The 17,539-nt window shown below is 43.5% G+C and overlaps 2 protein-coding genes and 1 long non-coding RNA gene across 3 annotated transcripts in view; 1 reads left to right on the top strand and 2 right to left on the bottom strand.

Annotated features, from left to right (window-relative positions):
- Window positions 1–12,545, bottom strand: part of LOC116712878 (helicase with zinc finger domain 2-like) — a 31,707-nt gene extending 19,162 nt beyond the window's left edge. Inside the window, exons 1-4 of the mRNA XM_032552721.1 lie at window positions 12,355–12,545; window positions 5,675–7,066; window positions 5,055–5,238; window positions 4,752–4,859 (exon numbers count right to left, since the gene is read on the bottom strand). Of these exons, the coding sequence (XP_032408612.1) occupies window positions 4,752–4,859; window positions 5,055–5,238; window positions 5,675–7,017 (1,635 nt within the window). The 5' untranslated portion in view covers window positions 7,018–7,066; window positions 12,355–12,545. The remainder of the gene's footprint in view (window positions 1–4,751; window positions 4,860–5,054; window positions 5,239–5,674; window positions 7,067–12,354) is intronic.
- Window positions 4,849–10,968, top strand: LOC116712999 (uncharacterized). The gene is made up of 3 exons (XR_004337761.1): window positions 4,849–5,019; window positions 10,253–10,335; window positions 10,449–10,968. It is a non-coding gene; the product is annotated as an uncharacterized LOC116712999 (long non-coding RNA).
- A 4,400-nt stretch (window positions 12,546–16,945) lies between the features above and the next one.
- LOC116712897 (integrin alpha-5-like) overlaps window positions 16,946–17,539 on the bottom strand; it is a 48,194-nt gene continuing 47,600 nt past the window's right edge. Inside the window, exons 24-25 of the mRNA XM_032552772.1 lie at window positions 17,375–17,480; window positions 16,946–17,260 (exon numbers count right to left, since the gene is read on the bottom strand). Of these exons, the coding sequence (XP_032408663.1) occupies window positions 16,985–17,260; window positions 17,375–17,480 (382 nt within the window). The 3' untranslated portion in view covers window positions 16,946–16,984. The remainder of the gene's footprint in view (window positions 17,261–17,374; window positions 17,481–17,539) is intronic.

Here is a 17,539-nt window from a genome sequence, read left to right on the forward strand (position 1 = left end):
TTCTGGCTGTCAGCAGGACCTTTCAGGCAGAAACAGAACATCTCTCTGCTGTTAGGAAGTGGACTGAAGAAAGGTCGGCTCTGACGAACCTGATTGGAGGAAGTTTGGGGGACCAAAACTGACACTGCAGCTCCAGTTGTGGGAACACGAAAGCTAAAAACTGCTGCATGTGGCTCTGCTGAAGCAGGAACCAGGAGCTTCATTCAGCCTCACTGATACCAGCTCTGAACCATGGATCTACTCCAGGCGAAAGGTTCCTCAGTGACAACATGACCTACACCATCGTCTGGATGTTTTACCCACACATTTCTTTAAGAAAGTCCTGCCTGTTATTGCTGCTGATCTGATCCAAATAGTAACTCATGGCTCTCATCAGGCGTTTTCCCCCAGGCTCTGAAAACAGCAGTAATCAAACCACTTATAAAAAAGAACAATCTGGACAAATCACTACTGCAGAATTACAGGCCGACCTCTGACCTCTGACCTCCCATTCATCAGCAAAGTTATTGAAAAAGCTGTTTAAACAATTAACTAGCTTCCTAAAGATAACCAACCTCTCTGACTCCTTCCAGTCTGGTTTCCAGTCTCACCACAGCACAGAGACTGGCCTAGTCAAAGTGTTCAATGACATCCATATAAATACGGACTGTGGCAGAACCACAGTGCTGGTTCTGTTGGACCTCAGTGTTGACCATGACATATTACTGAATCGACTGGAGAGTTGGGTCGGACTCTCCGGTCCAGAGCTAAACTGGTTTAAATCCTACATAAAGAACAGGGATTTCTTTGTTTCAATTGAAAACTTCTCATCAAAGAGGTCAAAGGTCACATGTGGGGTACCCCAAGGTTCCATCCTAGGGCCCCTTTTATTCAATATTTATATGCTCCCACTAGCTCAGGTTATAACAGGAAATAATATTAGCTACCATAACTATGCAGATGACACACAGCTCTACATTACGATGTCACCAGGTGACCTTTGACCCCATCCAATCACTGAACAGATGCTTAGAGCAGATAAATGTGTGGATGTGCCAAAACTTTCTCCAGCTGAACAGAAACAAAACTGAAGTTATTATTTTTGGACCTAAAGGGGAACGATCTAGAGTCATAGATCTAGAGTTATAGATCTAGAGTTATAGATCTAGAGCTATAGATCTAGAGTCATAGATCTAGAGTTATAGATCTAGAGTTATAGATCTAGAGATATAGATCTAGAGATATAGATCTAGAGTTATAGATCTAGAGTTATAGATCTAGAGTTATAGATCTAGAGATATAGATCTAGAGATATAGATCTAGAGCAGGGGTCTCAAACTCCAGTCCTCAAGGGCCGCAGTCCTGCAACTTTTAGATGTGCCTCTGCTGCACCACCTGAACAGAATAATTAGGTCATTAAGGCTCTGGATAACAGATCTACAGAAGGAGGAGGTCATTAAGTCATTTCATTCCAGTGTTTTGTACCTGTGGCACATCTAAAAACTGTAGATCTGCTGCCCTCGAGGACTGGAGTTTGAGACCCTGATCTAGAGCTACAGAGCTAGAGTTATAGATCTAGAGTTATAGATCTAGAGTCAATGCACAGCTTCAGTTATTACAACTAAAACCAGCGATCAGCCCGAAACCTGGGAGTAGTGATGGACTCTGACCTGAACCTCCAGAGCCACATAAAGACAGTTACAAAGTTGGCCTTCTATCACCTGAAGAACATTTCCAGGATTAAAGGACTAATGTCTCAGCCAGATCTAGAGAAACTCATCCATGCCTTCATCTTCAGTCGTATTGATTATTGCAACAGCGTCTTCACAGGTCTGTCCAACAAATCAATCAAACAGCTGCAGCTGATCCAGAATGCTGCTGCTGGCGTTCTGACTAAAACCAGGAAGATAGAGCACATAACACCAGTTTTAAAGTCCCTCCACTGGCTCCCTGTAGCTAAAAGAATAAACTTTAAAATACTGTTGTTAGTTTATAAATCACTGAACGGCTTAGCACCACAATACATTAAAAATCTGCTGTTGTTGTATCAACCTTCCAGACCTCTCAGGTTCTGGTTCTGCTCTGCATCCCCAGAACCAGAACCAAACGAGGAGAAGCAGCATTCAGCATCTATGCACCACAAATCTGGAACAAACTTCCAGAAAACTGTAAAACAGCTGAAACACTGACTTCTTTTAAATCTCAACTAAAAACCCACCTGTTTAGAATTGTATTTGAAATGTAATCAATTACAAATTTATTGATGGAACTTGACTTAATGACTGATTCTATATTGCTTTGTGTTTCTGTGTTTGTAATGATGTAAAGCACTTTGAAATGCCTTGCTGCTGAAATGTGCTATACAAATAAAATTTGATTGATTGATTGAAAAACCATCATTAGTTGATTGGAAATGTCCGAGACAGATGGAAGGAATGAAAATGAGTGAAGGTCCAGATCATTACTAAGTGAGCACAAGCTTTTACTTTTTGCAGTTTTTTATGACATATTTTGGTTTGAATGTGGAGCAATTTGAAAAGGAAGATTTCTTTTTATATTAAATAATTCTTAGTTTTGCAGTTTTAATATCTATAAAACATAATGGAAGACACTTAACATCTTGTAAAGTTAATGTTCTGTTGAACCACAGCATTTTCTTTCATTTGTGTATTTTGTTTCTCCCCTCCAGTTGGTCTTTTGTGGCTCTAGTGCCCCTTATATGAAAGTAGGCTGACAGGAAAGGGGGGAAGACATGCGGCAAATGTCACCGGGTCTGGGAATCGAACCCGCAACGGCCGCGTTGAGGACTCAAGGCCTCCAAACATGGGTCGCGCTGTCCCCTACGCCACCGCAGCACGCCCCTCATTTGTGTATTTCTTTCCACTTGGCAGCTTATTTGACTGTTTGTTGTTGGCCAAGATTAGACGCAGTAAGTGTTTGATTTTGTAGACATTTATATATAAACATAATTTTTGTTCTGGTGAATGGTTATTGTCAGCATCCCGGTTCATTAGGTTGTTTTGTAGTTTGATTTGATTCTGGTTTCATTATTATTTTATTAGTTTCTTATTTTGATTAGATCTGTCTTGTTCCTGTCTTCCTCTAGTTGAATTCTTAATGTTTCTAGTTATTCTTCGCTGTTCTACATTTACTAGGTTCCTTTGTACTGGTTATTCTTTAGTGTTGGATTGATTTGTTTTTATCTGTGCCTCTCTTCCTTCACACCTGCGATCAGTTTGCCCTGCAGTTCATTACTGGGCAAACTGGTGGCTGAATGATGTGTTAAGTTGCACAAAATTCGAGACCAAACTTCAGCTATAAAAGAGAACAAACACAGCTTTAATTAACATTTGCAAATGGAGAAAACATACAAAGCTCACAACTCAGTGAGAATCGGATGAGTTCTGACTTGGGGCTGAACGTCCCCTCATTTACATAGGATACATCACACATTACTTAGTCACACCCCCTGGCTCAAGTGTCAGGTAAAAATCTATACGTTACTTATCTGTAAGTTTCAGTCGAGCAGGGTTTCATACACATTCACAGCTCAACTTTAGGCGTTTCTCCAAAAAGCCTCTCTGCTGATGGCTAAACAGATACTAGTAACTGAACTTCTACAAACTAGGCTTATCACCTTAGCCATGTCTCACATTTCTAACTGCTGAACACCCTGTTCTTCACTTATCTGAGGAGGGTCAGAAGAGCATATGTCCTGTTGAGCTGCAACTGAGTGCAAACCTTTAATAGAAACATCATAAAGTGTACATTCAAATTTATTTAAACTTTGTTACTACATTTTTCCTTCACAAATGCAATCAGCTGGGACTGCCGCCACCCACCAGGATCCTGTTTATGCCGTTTGTGAAAGTATTGGCTGCACAATCGTCCGTATTGTTCTAGTCCATTCAGCCTCTAGTCTGGCTCTGGTTCTGGACACTCACTCCAACTTCTATATAGATCAGTGGTTCTTAACCTTTTTTGAGGTACCGAACCCATCAGTTTCATATGCGCATTCACCGAACCCTTCTTTAGTGATAAATAAAAAATTTTTTTTTCCAAATTCAAGACATAGGTATATGTTTTTTTGCAGGTGCACAAAATGAGCCGTGCATGAACGTCACTTTGCTCAAAGAACAAAACCATGAACTCACAGCAAGTTACAGTGTTACTTTATTCTGGCCCCCCAAAAATATTTCGGCCCCATAAATGAATTTCAGCCCCCAAAATATTTTTTTACTATTTTACTAATTAAAAATAAATTTGGATTTTTTCAAAGAATAAATTTTTTTTTAATAACTTAATTTTTTTAAATTTTACATTTAATTTGTTTTTTGTCATTTTAAATCCACAAAATACTTTTTTGGGGCCAGAATAAAGTATTGCACAAATGACATACCTGCAAATCAGTGAGACTCCTGCTGTTGTTTTTGGGAGACGCGACGTACAACTACGACAACCGTTGAATATTGCATGCACTAAATTCCCCACAGCCCTGATTGGCCGAGCAATGTAACATGATCCTCTGCAGCCAGTGATGACCAAGCGGGGCGGGTCATCACGACTTTACGCAAGTGTGTCTTTACCTCCGCGGCAGAGGCTCCGTCGAACCCCTGAGACCGACTCATCGAACCCCTGGGGTTCGATCGAACCCAGGTTAAGAACCACTGATATAGACGAATGCAGCCTTTCTGAATCTCTGAGTCTTCTTGGTTCAATGTTTCCATATATAAACAGTGTTTGTCCTGTAAAACTGATGAATGTTTGTTTACCTCTGTCTCCACCCTGAAGGTCCATCTGAGGGCTGCAGAGACGTTTTCTGTCTCCACAGTTAAATCTTCATCACAGGAGACGCTGACATCATCCACCTGTTCAGACAGCTGTTGGGAATCAGAAGTTAAACCTGTCAGATTGCCAGATGTTGCGGCCAAACCCAACCCATCCCAGAGAGACGACAGGAGGAAACCAGGATCTGCTGGTTTTGTGTCTCTGATGTCTGAAAACATGACAGGAGGAAATCTTCTGAACTGAGACAGTCGGGTCAGTCATCCCCTCTCTGCGCCAACTGAACTCACCACATAGACTTCATTGCTGCTGTTCCTGTAATCATCCAGAAGCTGCTGGTTGTAGCACATCAGGCCCTGAGTCTCAATGCTGCGTTTGATCTCCTCTTCCTCTGCAGATCTCATCATCCACTCCTGCAGCTCCTCCTCACAATGAGCTTTAGGACAGTTGGACCCATATTCGCAGGTTTTTGGTCTACAATGCAAACCTTGTGTTAGTATTGCATTAGAATGTTTGTTTTGATGTAAGATGAACTGTTCATTGACACTTGACAGGTAGTCCTAATTTAATCCTTGTCAGGTGAACCCTCCTATATAATCAGATGATGCTCAGCAGGAATCAGGCTGATATTTCCCCAGTTCCCTGGACAGAAATCTCATTTACTCCCAACATCTGTCCTATTGGACTCTGATCTGATTTAGAGACACATACTGTTGGGTTTCTGCTAAATGAGTACATTTATCAACATAGAAAAGGTTAGACTGGTTAGAAAACCGTGCGGCTCCTCTCTGGATGTGGATTGGTGGCGAGTTGTTCCAGATGAAATCAGATCAGTGGCCTAGATGTGGGCCCTGCTCTGGAGAACTCCGTCTTGATCCGGTGGCGGTTCCACTAAAGATAAGTTGTTTACCTGTCACAGAGCCACAGCTCCGCCCGGCGGCTGTGTGGAGGCTGCCGTTGTCTCCACCTGATGGTGGTGTCCTGCGCCAGCAGCTGGGCGTGTTCCAGGCTGCAGCAGTGCTTGTAGAAGCTCTCTGGGGATGACAGCAGCAAGAGGCACACCTTGCAAAAGACGGAGACCTGCTCGGCCTGCGGGTGGCGCTGCCGGCTCAGCTGGAGGAGCTGAGGCCGGACGGAGAGGCCGCTGCGCTCCACCTTCCACACAGCCATCTCCACCTCGCTCTGGGCCTTCTGGCAGTGGCCGGCCTGGTGCCAGCAGGGCTTCCCCTGCCTGACGTGGCTGCAGAAGGTGAAGTGGCGGTGAGGGGGTGGGGGGCGCACCTGGCTCAAGGTGTGCTTGGCGCCGCCATCTGACAGGTGGTGCACCAACACCGGCTCCCAGCGGTGAGCTGCGTCTGCAGAGCACGTCTCGTTCCACCGCTTTGGCGACAGTTTCGTTGGCCGCTCCAGAAAACAATGTTTGCAGAACTCGATGAACTTACCAGAAAAGTTCTGGAGAATGCTCTGAGCTGCCTGTTCTGCAGTTTCTGGACCCGGGTCCGACTCGGCTATGTGTCTGATCAAGTCACTTTTACTGATCTTCTTCTCTTTGAGGTGGTTCCACACGGCGGCCTCCTCAGAGCTCCTGGCGTAGGTGCAGCCCTGACCCAGAGTGTGCTTGGGACACCCAGAACCCGCGACATAGTAATCGCATACTTTATAAACGACTCCGGGACCCATGTGTGCCCCTGTGGGCCGCTCAGAGACAACCTTCCACTGGCTGGAGGCCTTTCCTTTACCTAGGAGGAGACTCCTGCTGCACTTGTGGATAACCGGCTGGATGCTGTACGTGACTTCATTGTCCTGGTTGGAGCATAAATCACAAGCGACCTTCAGCTCCAGAGCAGCCAGCAGATCTAGTTGAGCTTCTCCTGCACTGGGTTTCTGCTCGGCATTGCTCTTGGACTGAGCCAACATGCTGCAGAGTCGCTGATGGTCTATCCCATGTTGCTTTTCAAACGTCCACACTGCAGCTTCCTCATCGCTCCTGGCGTAGGTGCAGCGGTTCTTGTGCACGGTGCAGCCACGGCCCTCCTTGAAGTGCCAGCACACTTCGTATCGCTTTGGGTTTGGAAACGTTGGCCGTTTGGAGACGGGCCTCCAAGCACCGCTCCCCTTGGCTCTGCAGAGCAGCACCTGCCGCTCACAGCAGTGCTGGCCAGGTCTCAGTGTGAAGGTGATCTGGTTCTCCTGGACGCAGCAGTGACCACAGGCCAGAGCGAGGTCATGGGTCGACTGCAGGCCAGACAACATGGTGATGCCTTCAGAGCGCTGGAGCGAGTTTAGGGGACCGTCAGTGAGTCTGAAACAAGAAGCAGCAGAGATGTCAGAACTTCAGCGTCCTGCTCCGGGTTCTGGTTCAGACCTGCTCTTTCAGGTCAGGGGTTGACGTAGAACCTGACCTCTGGGTAGCAGCTGGCCGGCTTAGGGATGCTGGTGCTGAACACAAGAGTTCCTTTAATCGAGGCCAAAGTCGGACAGAGATGCCTCTGATTACTAATAACTGGAACATTGGTCAATATCTTTGTGTATTTGCTTCATGATTTTGGTGATTGTTTCATAATTGGCATAACATTTTTATGGTTTGTGAAGTAAAAATAATCAAAATGCTTATTTGAAGTTGTTTTATTCTTTTATTATCTTTTAATAAGTTCATACCAAAGTGTTATATATGATTGCATGAGTAAAAGATGTTTTTCTGTTGAAGCTGCATGTCTCAGCTAGGAACGGAAATCAGCCTGACAGTCTGAACTAAACCACAGAGTTTAGCTCATCCTGCCTGCAGAAGCGATTGTTGCATCTGCAGCTCTTCTCTCCACGTCAGAAACCTAGAAACAAATAGTTTTCACACCCTGTGGTTTAACTTTTTGACCCCTGGACTCGAGGAAACAAATTCACGATCAAAGTTCTTATAATTAATTTAGTGCTGATGTGCACAGAATGGGTTGCTGTTGGAAACTGTCACAATGTTCTGCCTTTTCACCTAGTTTTCAGTGTTCCAGTTTCAGTTTGTTCATTGATCTGATTTGATTCCCATTTCATTCGATACATACATTTCTTTTTGTCTTTCATTAGTAGCTTGATCACATGTCAGTATTTAAAGAGTTGAATTATGGAATAATTTAGCTGTGAATTTAGTTTGGTTAATACACTGCCTGGCCCAAAAAAAAGTCGCCACCAAAAAATGGTCACACTCTCTAATATTTTGTTGGACCGCCTTTAGCTTTGATTACAGCCTCATTCGCTGTGGCATTGTTTCAATAAGCTTCTGCAGTGTCACAAGATTTATTTCCATCCAGTGTTGCATTAATCTTTCACCAAGATCTTGTATTGATGATGGGAGAGTCTGACCACTGCGCAAAGCCTTCTCCAGCACATCCCAAAGATTCTCAATGGGGTTAAGGTCTGGACTCTGTGGTGGCCAATCCATGTGTGAACAAGATGTCTCATGCTCCCTGAACCACTCTTTCACAATGTGAGCCCCATGAATCCTGGCATTGTCATCTTGGAATATGCCCGTTCCATTTGGGAAGACAAAATCCATTGATGGAATAACCTGGTCATTCAGTATATTCAGGTAGTCAGCTGACCTCATTCTTTGGGCCACAATGTTGCTGAACCTAGACCTGACCACTGCAGCAACCCCAGATCATAGCACTGCCCCCACAGGCTTGTACAGTAGGCACTAGGCATGATGGGTGCATCACTTCACCTGCCTCTCTTCTTACCCTGATGCGCCCATCACTCTGGAACAGGGTAAATCTGGACTCATCAGACCACATGACCCTCTTCCATTCCTCCAGAGTCCAATCTTTATGCTCCCTAGCAAACTGAAGCCTTTTTTCTGGTTAGCCTTACTGATTAGAGGTTTTCTTACGGCTACACAGCTGTTCAATCCCAACCCCTTGAGTTCCCTTCGCATTGTGCGTGTGGAAATGCTTTTGCGTTCACAATTAAACATACTCCTGAGTTCTGCTGTTAAAGCAACAAATCTCTAGGAGGCAGATATCAGAATAAAGATACAAGTTTATTAAAACAATTGCAATTGGAGAAAGGTCATTCAACACACAGCGGTCAACAGCACACATGAGTGTCAAAGAACCTCTCTGACTGCGTCGCCTGGGCAGCCTCCTTTTATACAGAGTCAAACACGTAGCCAATGGCGGGAGCATCAACCACACAAAAGAAGGAAAAAACATAAGTACGGACAGTTTCTTCTTGACAATAGGGCACAGGTGACACACAGGTCACCCAGTGGAAACATCTGCAGGTTCGAGACGTTGACACCTTAACCGCAGTATACTCCTACATTTACTGACCTTTTGTTGTATGCGGTTTACTTGCAGAACCAACAGTTTGTTCTTGGATAGCTAAGCAGGACAAAAACCCCTATCTGTTTGTCCTTCCGTTCAACTCAGAAGTTGCGCATCCGCGCAGCTCAGAGCGTAGCTCAGAGGCCCCATTTAACGGCAGCTGCTGAGTGGGCTAGATTGTGATCAGAAGGTTTCCTGTTAAAACAGTCCCTATAGAACAGACAACTGTCACCCTTAACTGCAGTCAGTGTCAGAAACTGTGACCTTTAACATACTTAACGCATACTAAAATGAAATAAGAATAAATGAGTACTAGGATTAAATGATTAAAACAATCAATAGTAAGGTAATCAATAAACACAAATAATAAAAGTAATCAAGTAAAAGTAAAAAGTAATAATAAAAAGTATTCAAAAGTATTCAAAACCTTTATGAAATAATAGTCATTAATAATTTACTTCAACACTGCTGTTGTTTTTCTTCGATTTGATTTGACCAAACGTTTAAGTAATCGCCGATCACGATCATTCAGGATTTTTTTCCGACCACATTTCTTCCTGGAAGACGATGGTTCCCCACCATCCTTCCAGTTTTTAATAATGCGTTGGACAGTTCTTAACCCAATTCTAGTAGTTTCTGCAATCTCCTTAGATGCTTTCTCTGCTTGATGCATGCCAATGATTTGACCCTTCTTAAACAGACTAACGTCTTTTCCACAACCACAGGATGTGTCTTTTGCCATGGTTGTTTAAGAAATGAGGAGTTACTCATTGCATCAGCTGGGGTTAAATAACTTGTTGCCAGCTGAAAGATAATTGCCTATGCAGTACTTATCCAATAGGAGGCTTGTACCTATTTGCTTAGTTAAATCCAGGTGGCGACTTTTTTTTGGCCAGGCAGTGTAAGTGTTCAGTTTTGATTAGAAATCAGCATCAACTGTTGCTCCTTGTGTGAAAAGTTTTTTCTGCCTTTTTTCTGGATTTTTTCCTCATTATTGCAGAAAATCTGCTCTGATCAAAATCCAGAATATTTAGTTTTATTAATAACTTAATTAATAAATGTTTGATTACAAATATGATTAATTGCCTGAGCCTGATGTGAGTTCAGATTCCCAACACTTCTTATATTTTACTTAAAGTTTAAACCAACTAAACTGATTATTTAGTTTTTTTCAGTGTTTTCTAGAAGCGGCTCTGCGAGATGTAAATCCCAGTTCCAGTTCCCCAACATCTCCCAGTGCTCCCAGTCTGCTTTCTGTGTAAGATTTTTATTATTTTGCAACAAGCTGGGGAAGAGGTAGATGGGAGTTCCCATGGTGCTTTGCAGGTTTCGGTTCCTAATCTACCCTTCATTGTTTCTGCTTTCCTTCAGTTTCACCGCCACTCCTTCCTGACGCCGACGGCGCCAGGAGGTCAAAGTTCAAGAACTGTGGGAGTGGAGTTTTATGTTGGAAATAAATTAAAATGTGACAGTTTATCAGAGTCTCTTAACTGCAGAGACTCTGCATATAATGATATATCATATATCAGTAATAATATATCATTATGACTGATATTAATATCTGCTGATGTAGTTTTCCATAAAGCTTTGAGTTGTTAACATACATTAAATTATTAGGTAATTACAGGATAATTAGATTATAAAGTGAACTAAAATGTGCATTAGTAACAATCAGTTAATTTAATGCAAACAAAATTTTTGAAAGTTAAGATAACTCATCTGATTTTTCAGTGTGAGAAACGACGTATTTGTGGATGTGCTGCTGAACGGCAGTGGTGGTATGATGCTGAGGGAACAGCTGCTCAGTATCTGGACTAAAGTTCAGTCTTTGTGTCGCCTCTTCTGCCTCAGCGCCGTTCCTGAATTATTAATGAACATTAAATATTAAACATTAAATGAACAAACTGGTTCCTGCCCGGAAATATCAACTAAAAATATTTGTATATTTCTGGACAATTACAGACAAAAACTGTCCTGAACCTTGAATGAGAAAGAATCTGTGGAAAGAGCCACGTATAAAAAATATGGCAACAAATAGAAATATTAGGGGAAATAATCTTAATATTTCATCTGGGACTATCTCCATAAATCTCAAGTCAAAAAACAAAATATTTCTTCTGGTTATTGTCTATTTGCTCCTTTGCTAGAAACCAGGGAGCAAATGATCTCCTGTCAGATATAAACTGAAAATAAGAGACATAGTTTTCACATGGCAGCTGAAAGATTATAGAAATAGAATATTTGGATGTTCAACTGAATATTCTGAGGCTACAAACTTCAAATATTTTTAATGTGTTTTTCTTAAATCCGACTCTGTGTTCATCTCTGACTCTTTCTGCTTGTGATTGGTTCTTGTTCATCCCAGGAGTGCTCTGATTGGATGACAGAGATCTGCCTGTGATTGGCTGGCAGCTCATTAAGGCGCTGCTAAGATGTGGGGAGCCACTACATGCGGATGATTGTTAAGTGGCTCAGGCTGCTGGCACAAAGACAGCAGCATAGAAACAGTGATACAGGCAGTTACTGCAGCAACCGACAGTCTGAACAGTGAGGAAGATCAGCAGATGGTCTGTTTATAAAGTTATAATTCGGTTTATTTTTATAGCATAATTCACCACAAATACAAAATAATCATTTCAATTCAATCATCCAAACATAGCAACTGATCCTCATTAGTTTGCTTAATTAATTATTCACAGTAGATTAAAAAGTTTCTATCTAAGCAAACCCAGCAGATTGCATTAACTTATTATTATTATTAATAAACATAAGAGAGTTTAACAGCAGGTAGAGAATAAAGCAGCTCTGCTGACAGACCATAATAATCCAGCCTGTTTTCAGCCCAGCACTAAACAACCAGGTGTGCTGCGGCCAATCAGCTGGGGCTACGGGAGGAGGCCCCGCCCACTTCGACAGGTGATAATGGAGAGTTTTGATTGAAGAAGAAGGAAGTGATGACGCTGAAAACGAGCCTCCTGTCGTCACTTCCTGCTGAAGGAAATCAGTTAAACTGGACCCAGAACCACCGGAGTTCTGCCAGCACGTACAGCAGGAAGTCCGAACAGAACCAGAACTATCAGCCGAACCTCTGTGAGGGAGTCACCATGGAAACATCTGGAACCAATCAGGTCTCAGTGCCAGAACCATCCCAGTAACCAGCCGGTAACAAACCAGTACCATTATCCCGTCCCAGTAAATGTCAGCAGGTGTCACAACTTGGAAACCTTTAAAAGAACCAGAACCCGTTTCCAGAACAGCCAGAATAAATGATACTTACAGATTGAATTAAAGTGGACGGCACCAGCCGGTCCGGACCGGACCGAACTCAAGGCGGCTCCAACCAGTACAGCAGCTAAAATGTTAAAACAGGCTGAACTGATGCGGAATGGACCAGACCGGACCTCCGAACCGAGCTGCTCACCCTAACCCTGCGCTGAACTCGGCATTTCACCGGAAGCGCTCTTTTAAGTTTCGTTTCTGTCATTTGACGGCACGCGCGCAGTCGCCTTGGAAACGGGGAGCTTCTCCCGGAAGTAGCCCTCGGAGCGATGCGCGGCTATGGCAAGTGGTTATAGCATTTAATCAAAAAGGCAAATTCTCCTTATTTTTCAGGCAGCAGTAATTTGATTCCTCCTCGTCAACACAATGTTCCAATCAGCAGAAAAGGAAATTCAAAATCTCATCAAGCGCATTATTACTAGAAAAAAAATATTTTAAACTTTCCATTATTACAAGTGCAATAATTAGAAATAAGTGGAAGAAATCTGAAAATCTCTGCAAATTCAGTGTTTCCATTTCAACTTTTAATAATCAAACCTGATATGTATTTCCAGAAATAAGTTCTTTCATTGCACATATCTAGAATATTATTTTTTCTGTCCAAATTAACATTAATCTCAAACATGATTCTTCACAGGAAAAATTAACTTTGGGAAGAAATAAAATTGAATTCTTATAAAAATAAACTTCCATTTCTAACAGCTATAATTCAGTTAGTACTGGTAAAATGTCTTATAGACAGATCAAGTCAAAGTATTCTAATCAGTCTTCTACTATTTTTACTTTATAGAACAGATTTATTATTCCTAGGAATAATTCAGATTTTTCCATCTGTACCATTATTATTGATGCCTAAAGTTTCATTTCTCCCATTCATAATTCAGTTATTTAGGCTTGGTGACTGAAGAGGATGTTGTCCATCAGTAGGACGTCCCACGACTGAAGCAAGAAGATTTTGCCCTGAGGAGTTCTGGTCCATTTGAGGTCAGTGAGGTGAAGAGCGGATTCCTCTTCCTCAAGTTAACCCTTTATCGCCATTTGTATCATATTTGCTACATAAGTTTCTGTGACCTATATTTTGTCAATAGGATTAATACTTAGTACCTCCAAACCCTGTTGTATAGAATTTGAGACATGTATTCTGCCCTCTACTGGATTATCATTGCAACAACAGTTTTTTTTCTATTTTCAAAATGTCTGTTCATATCAGAGAGGTCACACGGTTTTTTCTGAAAAGTCTTTTCCAATTTTAGGGAAGTTACGGTAAGAATAACTTAAAAATTGTTATTCACCTTTTTAAATTAATGCTTTATGTTTTGAGACAATGCACAGTTACCTAAAAATGAATTTCCTTTATTGCAGTTAAATTGTGTTAAAATGTGTGTATTATATTTGATACAGCAGGTATATAAGGTGCTTTATCACTGAACAGTAATGTAATATTTCTGTAAAATAACCTATGGTATGCCTACCACAATACAGCCACACACTGTTTAGTTTAAGTAAAAATCATCTTTAAATGTCATTTCAAAATAAATTTTGGGTTCTTTCATTATAACAAATATTCTAAAGCATAGTCTTGGTCTTTTCATCTTTATGATATATTGACCAGTTATTTGTGTGTTTTAGATGTGAAAAAGATTAGAGGAAGAAGAGAGAAAGAAAATATTTTGAAAATGTCATCAACATGATAATGGGTGGCATTGAAGTGACAGAGCAGCTAGGAGAAGATGAGGAGCAGGGCCGTGCAGAGACCTACGGAGGGGCAGGGGCTCAAAGTTAAAAAAGGGCACATTGAACAAAAACTCCGTACAACAACATAGCAACAACCCATAATAATCAATAATCTAACTGGATCCTACTGGATCATCGCCATCATGCAGGAAATGCAAAGCAAATCTAGTCTCTATTTTCCCCAACAGGTAAAAAGTTTCTGTTTCTGCTGCTGACAGTCCTGGAGGGCTGAGCTGATCTGAGACTGTAGCTGTTAAACAGACCAGAGGAGAGAAGGTCAAAGGTCATGAAGTTATGAAATAAGCTAATTTGCTGCCATTTTACTAATGAAGCCCTAATAATATCTATTTAACCTCTAGAACAACCTGGCTGCAGACTGATTTATAGATCAGAAACTCAAAGGGGTTAAAACTATATAATAGTTTGATGTTAAACCTCTAGATCTAGAATTATAAGACTGGGATATCAAGGCAAAGAAAACTCAGTAGCTGCTGGTAGGGGCCATTCAGGGGCCTCCAGACACTCAGGGGCCTCCAGACACTCAGGGGCCTCCAGACATGCAGGGGCCTCCAGACACTCAGGGGCCTCCAGACATTCAGGGGCCTCCAGACACTCAGGGGCCTCCAGACATTCAGGGGCCTCCAGACACTCAGGGGCCTCCAGACACTCAGGGGCCCCTAGAAATGGTGTAATTGTACCACAGACCATAGATCTAAACCTGTAGCATCATTTATAGAGAATAACAATGTTATTACATTTTATTTAATGCATCAGTTGAGAAAAATAAATAGTACATTTAGGATTTAATTAGGACGTTTACTTTGTAAAAGTTTAGGGTTAGGGTTAGGGGTTAGAGGGATATAGGATGAAAACCAGAAAAGTGGTGGTCTCATCGTATATAGCGTAAAAAGTAAAAGACTTATGGGGCCCATACTTGGCCTGGAGAGACCTATGGAGGGTGTCCACATTCTATTAAAGTTTGGTGGGTGTGGGTGATTCCCTTGACATAGCTGCCATAGACTCCCATTCATTTGAAAAATCGTCTCATCGTCTTTAGCTCCCGATCCGTAAGTGCCATCCTTCCCAAACTCGGTGTGTAGACACCCCTCGAGGTCCCCCACGTTCCCTGCAAGTTTGGTGTCCCTGGCCCCTTCCCTTCTTGTAGCTGCCATAGACTCCCATTGATTTTGAGGTTTTGCCAGGAAGCTCGGATGGAGCTGGGAGTGGGTTTCCCGTGCTCAGCCGGTCCCCCCGAGTCCGCAGACAGGGTTAGGGGGGTAAGGGATAGGGTTAGGGTTAGGGTTAGGATATAGGATGAAAACCAGAAGGGTAGGGTAAGGTGTGGGGAAGGGTAAGGGTTAGGGTTAGGATATAGGATGAAAACCAGAAAAGTCGATGGTACACTCTCAATAACTAGGGTTAGGGAAAAGGCGGGTTAGGGAGCCCCGTCCTGCGGGCGAACGTCCGGCGGGGGGGGGACGGGGGGGACGGGGGGACCAGGACCACCACCACCACCACCACCACCACCTGCTTCTCTTTGCCCTACCAGGGGCACGACCCGTCCGGGGCCGTGCGTGTCGGTGGGTGTAATCCGTGCTTAAGTGTGGGATGCCGCGGTTCGAAGGGAGCTCCAGCCAGCCTGGACCCCGCGGTTCGAAGGGAGCTCCAGCCAGCCTGGACCCCGCGGTTCGGAGGGAGCTCCAGCCAGCCTGGACCCCGCGGTTCGGAGGGAGCTCCAGCCAGCCTGGACCCCGCGGTTCGGAGGGAGCAGGAGGAGGGAGCTCCAGCCTGGATGGGTCTTAGCAGGGCCGGGGCAAAGTCAGGCTACAGCCCGCCTCGGGGGGCCCCGACGTCCCGCTAGGGTGATTTTTGACTTCCGTAAAAATGTTTAAAAATGCATTCCTCCGGGGGAAGCCGTATGTTGCCGGAAAGGCCAGAGTCTGGAGAATAAAACGGTGTGGTTCTCTGGTTCCTGGGACGCCCGCAGGCGGAATTAAAAATCAAAAACCCAAACCCTGGTCCAAGGGTTAGGGTAGGCACTTTCCCGGGCACCAGCGGCCTCGAGAGTAGGATCAATAGGCCCGGGAGAATGCCCCGATCACGCCTGTATCACTCCCATCATCCTGGGATAAAGTTGAATTTTCGGACTTCCAGAGAGGGCCCATGCAGCAGCCGGCCGTGTCCGCAGCGGCTCACTGTCCTCGGCCTAGGTGCCCCGGAGGCCCCGGCACACACGCAAGATCCCGAAAAAAGGCACAAAAAACTGACTTTATTGGTTTTAGCTGTCAATTTGTCAACATAAAGCGCTAAATCGTAAATGTAGGCCAGGTATATACATGAAAAAGGGACGCAGTGCTTTGCTACTAATTGTCAACATTACAACAACTAGGTAACAGGGTCAGGAAATAGTTTTAATTAAACAAAAATGAGGGAGGTAAATAGGTCAGTTATGCTAACTTAACTTTGAAAACGTTAACATGTAGATGTGCTGTGGAATTTGGTGTGATGTGATTCCATTAAACAAAACAGGCGATCCACACACCAACTCTCTGATAGATCATCAGTAGAGCAGGCGTATAAATTAGCTGATCAACCAACGCTGTGTTCAGACGATCACTTATTAATAATCGCAGAATAAACATCAAACCTGAAAAAATACTGTAATGGCCTGAATGTTCCGATCTTTGTGTGGAAAATGTTTGTGTGGTTTTTGGTGTTGAAATCTGTTACACTAGAGGAGCTGTTGTCGGTCAGTTGCCATGGCGACGCCTGTCACACAGATAGTGTAGCCGACACAGATAGTGAGAAAAATGAAAAATACAAGTGGTTTGGAGTTGTTCTTAAACGTTTTTTTTTTTTTTTTTCATTATATTGTGGCGCACTGCACTAAATTATTACCTACATCTCCCAGTTTCAGCAGGTCCGTCATTTTGCCCTCCGGTGTTGTGCCCAAACTCGAAACCTCCATATAGAAACATTAACATGCAATGTGCAGATGTGTGTGTCCTAACCTTGAGTTTCAGTGCATTGAAGGTTGTTTTGGAGGAGCAGCTGAGTGGGCCCACAGTGATCACCTCCACAGGGTAGAGCAGAGCGTGGCCCTGGGCCCTCAGGGGACATCTCACCTCTAACGTCGTGCGGCTCACTACACTGGGGCCGTTGTTCACCAACTGTGAGAGGACAAGTTTCAACATCAGAATTTCTAAACATCTTCTTCCTTGAAATCACAACACAGCTGGCGGACTCAGAAGAGCTAAGAATAAGAGCCATAAATCACGTCTAACCTCATAAACCTGCTGCAGCTCGGGGCCAACGTCCTGCTCCGCCCCCAGGCTCTGACGGGCGCTCCAGCTGGGAGGAGGGAAGATGACTTTGTCTGGCCGAGAAACACTGCAAGAGCCACAGTTACGTCTCAGCTGCAGGCCCAATCATTTCCATTTGAAACATAG

The sequence above is a fragment of the Xiphophorus hellerii genome, chromosome 22 (genome assembly GCF_003331165.1).
Source record: "Xiphophorus hellerii strain 12219 chromosome 22, Xiphophorus_hellerii-4.1, whole genome shotgun sequence".
NCBI classification, from domain to species: domain Eukaryota; kingdom Metazoa; phylum Chordata; class Actinopteri; order Cyprinodontiformes; family Poeciliidae; genus Xiphophorus; species Xiphophorus hellerii.